Below are 9,662 nucleotides of genomic sequence, written 5' to 3'. Positions count from 1 at the left end.
TTTAAATGAAGTCCACAAGTAGATTCCTAGAACTCTTTGATTGAAGATATCCACCATTAACTCTGACCTTTAAATGTGGATTAATAATTTATTTCCTTCATTTATTATAATATTATTCATAGACATGTAATCCTCTGTGTCGAGAAATACAAACAAGACAGACATCTAAAGAAGTTTGTGTCATCAGCTGGTCTTGTTAGGCCAGCGCAATACAGAACTTTGGCCTTAACTTCTTTTTCTTTTTTTTTGTGAGTGTGTACATCTTCACTTTTCAATGGACACCCTGCAGCCAATCAGAATGTAGTATTCACCCAGACCATTTTATAAAAATAAAATTTCTGCCAGGTTCTTTTTTTTTTTCTTTTTTTTTTTTTTAAGACAAATTATGTGGTGCCCGAGGATGACAACAATCCCACAAGTCTCGTTTTTGCGTTGTTATTTTTTCTTTGGTTAAATGAGTTTTAAGGCTTTTGTCTCTGCACAAATGAATGACTTAAAATATATATATATTTTTAAATATAAAAACTAGGTAACCCTTACTTGTCAACATTGTTTATTCGTGTTTTGGGTCAAATCGTTACGAAAACGCCCTGAGCGGAAGCCGCGTGCAGACCGGATGTAACCATGGTAACGGTTTGTTGCTCAAGCTGATGCTGCGAGGAGTGAAGTATGTTCCGGTTTATATGTGATTCAAACCAGCTTTAAACGTGTTTTTGTTAAGATAACATCAAACAGAAACTATCTTAATACTTTAAAAGAGTTTTGTTTATCTTAACCAATGTTTAACATTTACAACTTTATGTCTTTATGGTGTTTTGCTTTTTATGCTAAATGCTAATTTATTTCTTTAGTTTGCTCATGTGTCATAAAACTTCATTAGAAATATTTTGTATTTTCAGATTGAATGTCAAACTCAAATTCCTGATTCAATGAGGATAAATGATTCTCTCTTTGTTTTCTGAGCTGCCCTGCAGGAAGCCTTTGGGCTTTTTTCATTTTCATTCTGACACATTCTTCATCTTCACCTTTTCACTTTCTTCCCAGATTCCATTATAATGAGACCAAAACTTAATGCTGTTGAAAATAAGCAAATAAACTTAGTCTAAAAAGTTTAATCATTTGTGCTCCTTCATTTATTTTCTTCTATCTTATTTCTTTGGAAAAAAAGTTTAGCATCTTAAAAATTGAGGAAGATTTTTTTTAAGAACATTTGAAAGAAGTAGTTGGACTCTGAGAAGAAACTGAAATTATTTTACACAAAGAAGAAGAGAGTTTTGTCATTTACGAGGTGTCATAAATCATTCCTTCCTGCCTGAATGACAGCGAGCAGAGAGCTGTTTCCATCATGGACCAAACTCTCCAGACCCGTGAAGGTTTTAGCCCAGTAAATGTTGCTGGAACTCTGCACCAGTCCGAACGTTTTAGAGCAGAATGCAAGGAGCTGATCAAAGAGACCAAACAGATCTGCAAACGCATGCAAGAGGATGAGAACCAACAGTTTGGTGAGTCAGGAAACAACAGTCAGACTGTCTGCCCTGTGAGGCGGATGGATCACGTGATATTCTGTATCTGCTGCTCAGACCAGAAGCTCAGAGGGATCCAGTTCCTGAAGAAGGAGCTGGAGTTAAAGCTGGAAGAAATGATCCTGGAGATTGATGACCTGGTGGTTTTGCAGAGCAGAGTGACCAAGGCCCTGGATGCCTGCAAAGAACCTCTGGAAGTCACTGAGCTTTGTATGAAAGAGCGGTAAGGAGAACCCAATGAATCAAACTTTAAAATAGGTTTGATTGCCAGGGACTTACCACATATACAGCATTTACATCCACATTATAATCAATGGAACAAACACAAACACATTTATGGATCCACAAACTTTTGACAGCCATTATCTTAAAATGTGTCAGCCCTTAATTTAAATATTATACCTAATTTTAATGACAAGTCATTCTTTTATATATTCTTGTTTCAATCTTTGACTTAAAAGGCATATGTCAGTGATATAGCTTGTTTTATTTTGAAATGTCTTGAATAAACAATGAACAATAAAAATTTAATATATGGAGGAAGAAGAAGTTAACTAAGTTTGAATCAATAACATAGTGTTTTCATAGTAAAATGTTGTTCTGAAGGCCAACAGATCTGGTTATGTTTAAACACACTCATTATTGTAACGTCAGCTCACAGGAGAAACATTTACTTCAAATCTGAATTTTGTGTCGAAAGGAAGAAAAAAAAAGATATTCTGCCATAAAGATTCTGTTTGGTTGTTTACTCCAGACTGAAACGTCCCGACTCTGAGAGGTTTCACAATGAGGTGGACAGCGAGCTGCAGAAGGAGAGAGAAGATCTGAGGAGAGTGGCGTCTCTTCTGCAGCGTGTGACGGAGCAGATCTCTGAGCAGCTCCGGTAAATCTTGAGAGTAAAATCATCTCATGGTGCAGTTCATTCACATAGCCGTTCTGTTCTGTTCCAATCCAGCCTGAACCGATCTGCTAAACATGATCTAGAGAAGGACCTGAAGGAGAAATCTGAGGCTCAGAACGTCGACAACTTCTGTGCTTTAATGCACACCCTTTCTATGAGCCTCCAGCACAGACCCAAAACCCATCCTCAACCAGAACCGAGGTGAGCACTCACAGGTTTCCTCAGGTGTTCTTGATGTGCTTCAGGGTTTTTATGGAAAACTCCGGATCCTGCTTTTGTTGAAGAGGTTGAGGAGAGCTTCAATCCTTCTGCAAAAGACCAGCAAGTTTAGACCTTTACAGCCATGACTGCAGCTCAGACTGATGCTTTTCAATGCTCCTCAGCTCAGCGGTGACTCTGGAGCAGTGGGAGAACTTCTCGTATGCCAACATGGCCAAGGCGGAGCGGCAGAAGACCAACTCCAGGTCTCTTCAGGCTCTGGTTCAGTCTGTACTGGAGCAAACGGCTGCTGACATGCAGAAACAGGTCCAGGCCACGAACACTGCTCTCCAGCTGAACATTCAGAAAATGAAAGCTGCTAAACACCAAATGGAGGACGAACTGGTGAAGGTGGAGTAGAGTTTATGTCACATAAATATGATGTTCCTTCACTCTGAAGGAACATCAAAGCTATCAGGGACTTTGAATGAAAATATGAAAAAAATCAATTTAACTTTCAAAAACGACAGTAATTCACTCAAAATGATCAATATGGTCTAGATGTAGAGTGATTGGCCTCTGATTGGCCATCTAAGAAGGTACTAAGGTGCTGTATACAGTAAATATAGGACCTGTAATATTTTTACTATTTACATAAATTGGGAGAAATGAGTGGTTGGATGGCTCCGTGGGCTAGGTGTAGGACTGCTACACAGGGGACCTGTGTTCAATCCCTAGGGTGTCCATTGATATCAATCCAGATTGGGTCCCTTGATGCTGCTGCCTAACTGGATTCCCCTGTGCCTTTCAAATACAAAGTTATGTAAGAAAGGGCAGCAGGCATTAAAACTCTGTCCAAAAAAAAAACATTTTTCTAAAAATTGACGCAGCGTATCAACCAATCAGAGACCCAGCTTTGGGCACGTGACGTTTTCAGTGACTAGATCAGAGAGTACAAATAAAGACGTAAAAATCACGCCGCAGCAGATCGCTTCTTTACATTGAATTAACATTGAAAGTTGACGCCTCCGCTGTGCCTGCTGCGTTTGGTGTGAATGCACTATTGTAGTGTTCCATATAAGTTTTTTCTACAGTAAGAAACACGTTTTAAAGCAGTTTTCAGCCCTGACAAAAAAATCTTTCCACAATGTTACACGTTTATAATAAAAGGTGAGAGTAATCTGAAAGTTGCTGCTAAAACTATAGTAATGGTGACTTCTGAAAGTATAATTCTTTATATTTGAATAAATGTATCCTGAATTCTTGATGTCATTCCTGTTCTCACTCTAGATTCAGTCAGAGATCAGCAACCAGAGAAAAACCAGAGAAGATCTTCAAGTCGCTGTCGCAGAGAACGAGGAGTTTCTGAGTTTGACTCAGGCGAAGCTGTCTTTACGCCACGAGAGGCCCGGAAAAGAGCAGTGGCGAGATCCAGCCCAGCGTAAACTCATCACCGATGTCCACAAGATCACAGAACACATCAATCAGTAAGGCTGGCTGACAGTTCTCCTTAAGCAGAACATACTCGTGCTTGACTCCAGAGTGGAGATGTTAGCATGCGACTCAACGCTCTGTTTCTCCCCTCAGACTGCAACAGGAAGTAGCCCGGTCCGAGGATGAGGAGAGGCGGCTGTTTCACTGCGAGCTGAGGCTGCAGGAAAGCATCGACAGCAAAACCAACTGTCTGTACATTGATGAGGTTGTCTGCATGCAGCACAGGGAGGCAGTGGTTATACAAAACTTCTGAACAGAACTTTATTTCAAGAAAATACAGACTTTTATTTTACAAACTTTTATATTACTGCTGAGTGAACCAAACTTCTGTGAAATATTTAACAGAACCTGACAGGGTTTACCACACAAGCTACTGACTGAAAAGTTTATGTTGTAAAAGAAAAAAAAATAACAGCAAACATTTGAACAAAACCATAGTAAATGAAATGACAACATAAAAATGTGGTTATAGTAAACTCTTTGATTGTATGTGAGAACTGGAGTGAGTGTGACATCACTTATAGTTTTTTCTGGCTCCAACCAAATGAAGTCAGTTCAGACGCCGTTTTTTGTATGGCACCATGTTGGAGCCAGTTGGTCTGAATTGGCTATAGTTATTGTTTCTATGGCAACCACTCTCACCAATCAGGAGTGAGCTTGTTTAAAGTCCGCACCCCTACCACTTGAAAGTAGGATACACAAAACGCTTTGAATGTTGGATGTGAGGGCCATCAGGCTCCACCTACTTTTATAGGAGCATCTGATTGGTCAGTTTATAACTTGAATTACAAAAATATTATGAAAAAATAATCAAGAACCTGTTTAAAAAAAGGTATCAGAGCAAGAATGGTTGTTGAACGAGTTATACTTGTTTGTGATTTTGGTGTCTTGGAGCCCTTGCGTACTTCCTGTTTGGAACGCCAGGGGAGATGGGTCACTCAGTCCAATTCTCATATAGGCTACAGATAATTGTTAAACCATATAATCTACCATAAGCTCCATAAGAATAATTCAGCATAGAGAAATGTTGTTTTTGTACAATTATAGCTAATGAAAGAACAGTCATAAAAAAGAGCATCAGGGCAAAGTGGAGAAACACCTATTTGACAGAACATAAAGAGTCCTGGCTGCAGAACATTTATGAGCTGCATTAGCGAAGAAAGTCAGCAGGTTGATCCCATCATGCACCTCCTCCTCGCTCTTATCGTTTTTGTGCATCAGGAATCTTGACAGACCAGACTTTCTGATAATATCTCAGAAAAAAACACAGTTTGAGATGTTTTGTGAAAACTTTATTGATGGGAACAAATCAGTGCAATGGCAATAATAATCTTATTTTTCTTCCACAGCAAAGATAAGATAGGAGCTGTACAATTTGTTTGAGTATTTAAACACACTAGTGTGTCAGAAGTGTGAAGTTTAGGTACAGAATTATCATCCTTTTGAAAAATTTCTGAACCTAAAACAGAATTTGAGCTTTTATTGTAACAAGAAAACCGCAAGGAAGACTCAACGGAAGAGATACTAGAAAACAACACAGATTTTTTCAATTTTTGGCTAAAAACAGCATAATCATAATTAAAGGAACACTGGGAGTACTTTGAAAACAGATTATTGGAGTGGGATTTTAACCCCTTAACAACTATTGATGCAAATATCAAACTACTCCTGCCTCACACTTCCCTTAATTTAGCCGTGAAAGCAAAATCATAAGGGACTTTTTTTTTTCACAGCAGGAAATACTTTTGGGCGTCACAAGGTTAAAGCTGGAGGCAGCAAATCCACTTAGAGTTCTTCTTCTTGAACTCTTTTTGCTTTTAGGAGAACATGGGTTTGGCATCTCACCTGCAATCACACAGAAAGGTCAAAATAACGTCTTAACATTAGAAATGCTCATTACAGAGAGGTTCGTGATGGATCTACCTCATGCCAGCGCAGCGTTCTGACAGGTAAGGCCAGGTGACAGTGAGGGCAGGTGCTGATCTGATCTGGATCTTCTCTGTCATCCCAAGAACCATGGCCGTGGGAGTGCGAGGAAGCTCCTGGCTCGGATGCACGATTCCAGGAGAACTCATACTCGTAATCCTTCTCTTCCACCTTTTCCTTTTCGTCATCCTCCACGGTTTCTGACAAATGCTGCAGCTAATGAAGGGAGCAGGCACACAGCCTAAATATTTCCTTCATAAATGTTGAAGGTTGAAAAGCTCCTGGATGTGTAAACCTCAAGAAATCTTCTTAACTAACAACATTTTTAAAAAACTGTTCATTTAAAACACTTGAATTTACAGTGAGGTTCTGGATTTGATTCATTCTGACGACAGACAACTTCAAAGTTTTCCTAAGATCTGAAAAAAAATCCTTGTTTCAAGCTTCAAACTTCAGCACCAAAAATCAAACTATTTCATTTAGACTTCAGATATTCAAGAGGAGGTAGCAATAAAGTCAAATTTACAGCTTCCACTTTAATGAAATGATTTGATTTTTTAAAAAATCCCAACAAGATCTTTTAAATTTGTCTCATTTTTCACTTGTTTATATATTTTAGGGGACTTCCAAAAGATTTTAATCACTGAAGAGAAACATGAAAACACAGAAAGATCACCTCATGTTCCTCTGTGTCTTCATCTGAAGATGAGCTCTTCCATTTACTAAAATCCACACTGACTCCAGCTGTGAAGAGAAGCAAAATGTCTTATTCCTGGAAGAGCAGTGATGCTGCTCCGGTCTTCTTCTAACCTGTGTCTGGCTCATCACTGGCAGCCGCGTGGTTCCCGCTGGCCGAGCATGTGAAGCTGTGATCCTGCAGGTCTCTCAGCTTGACGTAGCAGCTGCAGTCTTTGCAGAGCTCAGTACGACTCCCACAGACCAGAAGGTGCTCGTCCAGCTCCCTGAAGCGGACCTCCAGCTCGCAGAACGGACACTTCTGCAGCCGCTCCAAGCATTCGTCAGACTGAAAGGGAAATCAGATGTAAAATCAATGTAGAGCTGTGAGTTTGCACTTTTGTCAATTGTGACATCAAGCAGAAGAAAGTACGCTGGAGTTCTGGGCTTCACTCTCTTCTGACAAATAGATCCATGTGCGTCTTTGTTTTCAGGCTCATAAAAACAACTTTTAACGTGATACACATTGCTTCTCACACTTTTCCTGACAATCGATAAGTCACAAAAAGCTATCAGCGTACCTTGTAGCTGTAGCGTCCTCAGTAACCGCCTTGCAGCATGCCTACGCCGTATAAAAGTAGCAGTAAAAAGTGCTGATACAGACGTTCAAAACTGACCAGCGAAATAAAACGTTTGAATTCTGGCAAGGATTTTTAAAGTGCAACATCTCCATCTTTCTCTTTTTGTTTTCACCCGCCCCTGTAACTCCTGGCCAATGACTGAAGAGATCTTTAGTCACATGGTTTACATTGATATTACATTGATGCAATATCCCTCCCATGACAAATGTGGATGAAGGTGGACAAAATCACTGGAATAAAAAGCGCAAAAAAAGTGCTAGGATAGCACAAGTGTAAATCCTGGAAAAGAATAGCCTGCTTTACTGTAGTTTGAATATAGACCAAACACAAGGTTTGGGACTCAATCTGGAAAAAATTAAGCGGTTCAGTCCAGAACAAATAATTTTTCCAGTCTAGATACACCCTAAGATACCACTAAAGGGACAAACACAATCTACCAAGAATTTTACATTTAGATGAGGGGTGATTTAGAATAACAAGATAGTGTATTGTTCAATAACTAATCTGTATATCTTCATAAAATGAAATGTACAATTCTATGCTGATGACGTCCTGCTCTTTCTGTCATCTCTTCCCAAGTCATCACTTTAATTTTGGTTAACTCCCTGAAGCTAAACAGCAATTGTCGACACAAAGTCCTTCCTCTCCAGATTTAACAGCCTAATCATCTCTATTGACAACACAACCTCCTCCCCCTAAGTAAAGAACTTGGTCTTTCAACCCCTACATAGCAGCTTCACCTGGTCAGTCTTCTCTCACCTTTGTAACACCAACCTTTCATTTTCTGGAGGTTTTTAAAGTTTGATGACTTTATAAAGTCACTACCCTTCCCTCATTTCATTTAGGCACCACAGGCCTCCATGTGGAGCAGGTGACTCACCTGATGGTCCGACAGGTGGCGCCGTTCCATCTTGGCGTTGCACTTGCTGCATTTCACCTTCAAGCATGTTCACAATCAAAACAAACGGAAACATTTGCATTTCAACCAAGACTGTCTATGATTACAACACTCAGAATGATGTTATGATATGACGCACGTGCCACCGAGCGCGCGCGCATGCACGCACCTGGGCGTGTTGTTCATCTCTGTGTTGGGCCAGCTGGTCCCTGGGGACCGGTTCGGCGCAGTCGGGACACAGACACAGGAACCGGCTGCAGTGGCTCTCGTGCAGAGCAAAGTTGGACTCGGCGACGTCTCTGTGGCTTTCAAAATAAAAGTCCGGGTAAATTAGTGAGGAAAATGCGCGCCTGCGTGGATCGATTGACTGTATAGATCACAGTGGCGTCATCGATCACTGTGATCTACGATCATCACTTTTGATGTTAACATCAATATTAAACCTAATACTTCTCTCTTATTGAAATAAACTCGTTTAGATATTAACATGTTGAATCTTTACCATTGTCCACAGGTGCGCGTCACTTCCTCCTCATTTTTGTCCATGAAATGTGTTTTATTGATGAAGCTGAAATTAAACGGTTCCACTTCAGCAAAACAGAAAGTGAAATTATGTTCTAAATACTCTGGACTCACGCTCTTAGTTTGTGGATGCTGATTGGTTCTTATTATCTCGTGACCTCATAAAGGGAATTGTGGGAGTTGTTGTAAAACCATATAAGACATGATAAAAAGCAAATAGACCTTAAAGAGAACTTAAACAAGGTAAGAAATAACTTCTTTATTTGTAAATATGTTTTATTTTGTTTGATTTCTTATGTAAACATTTGAGACAAAATAGGTGAAAGATGAAAACAATAAATTAATTAAATGTTAATGAGGATCTGTCTTGGAAAATAAAACCAAGTTTTGGTGAACAAAGAAAAACAAACACAAACATAAGATCACTTAATATTCAACCTTTAATTTAAAAAATATCTAAAATATTAGGAAAAAGAAACAGATTAAACTGAAAAAAACATAATTAAAATGAAAAAAAAAGTTATGAAAGTGAGAATGTTGTTGAGTTTATCTTGTATTTCTAAAATGCTGTTTTAGCCAAAAGGTTTTTATTTAATTTAGCCTTTTTCCAGTTTGTAAATGTTAAGGAGTGTCTTGGTAAGCATTTTTTAGTTTAAAATGCTCATGTTTTTTGAAGAATCTTTAAAATAAAAAAAAGTTAAGCAAAACACAACAGTGGAGCGATTATATTTGCTTCTTTCCACCCCCTTTCAAGTATTTAATAAAACTATTTCACATATTTAATATATAATGGATTCAATGCATCATGTATGTGTAGAAGTGCAGATATTTCCATGTTTATGATTAAGAATAATTATAATTTCAAGAAGGTATCCTTTTGTTAT

At 38.9% G+C, this 9,662-nt stretch overlaps 2 protein-coding genes across 2 annotated transcripts; one reads left to right on the top strand and one right to left on the bottom strand.

The window, feature by feature from the left end:
* Positions 1–443: 443 nt before the first annotated feature.
* On the top strand, positions 444–4,577 carry tekt1 (tektin 1). Its single transcript, XM_024278031.2, has 8 exons — positions 444–667; positions 1,324–1,502; positions 1,581–1,746; positions 2,278–2,406; positions 2,479–2,625; positions 2,808–3,033; positions 3,913–4,109; positions 4,210–4,577. The coding sequence occupies exons 1-8, from the start codon at positions 651–653 to the stop codon at positions 4,367–4,369; spliced, it is 1,221 nt and encodes a 406-aa protein (XP_024133799.1). The 5' UTR covers positions 444–650; the 3' UTR covers positions 4,370–4,577.
* An 815-nt stretch (positions 4,578–5,392) lies between these two features.
* Positions 5,393–8,952, bottom strand: xaf1 (XIAP associated factor 1). Its single transcript, XM_024278032.2, has 7 exons — positions 8,759–8,952; positions 8,426–8,561; positions 8,239–8,295; positions 6,853–7,066; positions 6,719–6,786; positions 6,040–6,258; positions 5,393–5,961 (listed from the first exon to the last, which is right to left on the bottom strand). The coding sequence occupies exons 1-7, from the start codon at positions 8,800–8,802 to the stop codon at positions 5,902–5,904; spliced, it is 798 nt and encodes a 265-aa protein (XP_024133800.1). The 5' UTR covers positions 8,803–8,952; the 3' UTR covers positions 5,393–5,901.
* Between the last annotated feature and the right edge of the window lie 710 nt (positions 8,953–9,662).

The sequence above is a fragment of the Oryzias melastigma genome, linkage group LG13 (assembly GCF_002922805.2).
Source record: "Oryzias melastigma strain HK-1 linkage group LG13, ASM292280v2, whole genome shotgun sequence".
NCBI classification, from domain to species: domain Eukaryota; kingdom Metazoa; phylum Chordata; class Actinopteri; order Beloniformes; family Adrianichthyidae; genus Oryzias; species Oryzias melastigma.
Note: the sequence above shows the minus strand (reverse complement) of the source record. Positions and strands in the feature narration are given on the sequence as shown.

What these genes read in the sequence shown, in the direction of transcription:
- xaf1 (XM_024278032.2), bottom strand. Translation starts at nt 8,802, where the DNA reads ATGGACAAAAATGAGGAGGAAGTGACGCGCACCTGTGGACAATG. An exon ending in ACGCGCACCTGTGGACAATG is followed by an intron (nt 8,562 to 8,758) that starts GTAAAGATTCAA and finishes TTATTTTGAAAG; the next exon opens with CCACAGAGACGTCGCCGAGT. An exon ending in AAGACACAGAGGAACATGAG is followed by an intron (nt 6,259 to 6,718) that starts GTGATCTTTCTG and finishes TCCCTTCATTAG; the next exon opens with CTGCAGCATTTGTCAGAAAC.
- tekt1 (XM_024278031.2), top strand. An exon ending in CAGATCTCTGAGCAGCTCCG is followed by an intron (nt 2,407 to 2,478) that starts GTAAATCTTGAG and finishes GTTCCAATCCAG; the next exon opens with CCTGAACCGATCTGCTAAAC. An exon ending in CATCCTCAACCAGAACCGAG is followed by an intron (nt 2,626 to 2,807) that starts GTGAGCACTCAC and finishes AATGCTCCTCAG; the next exon opens with CTCAGCGGTGACTCTGGAGC.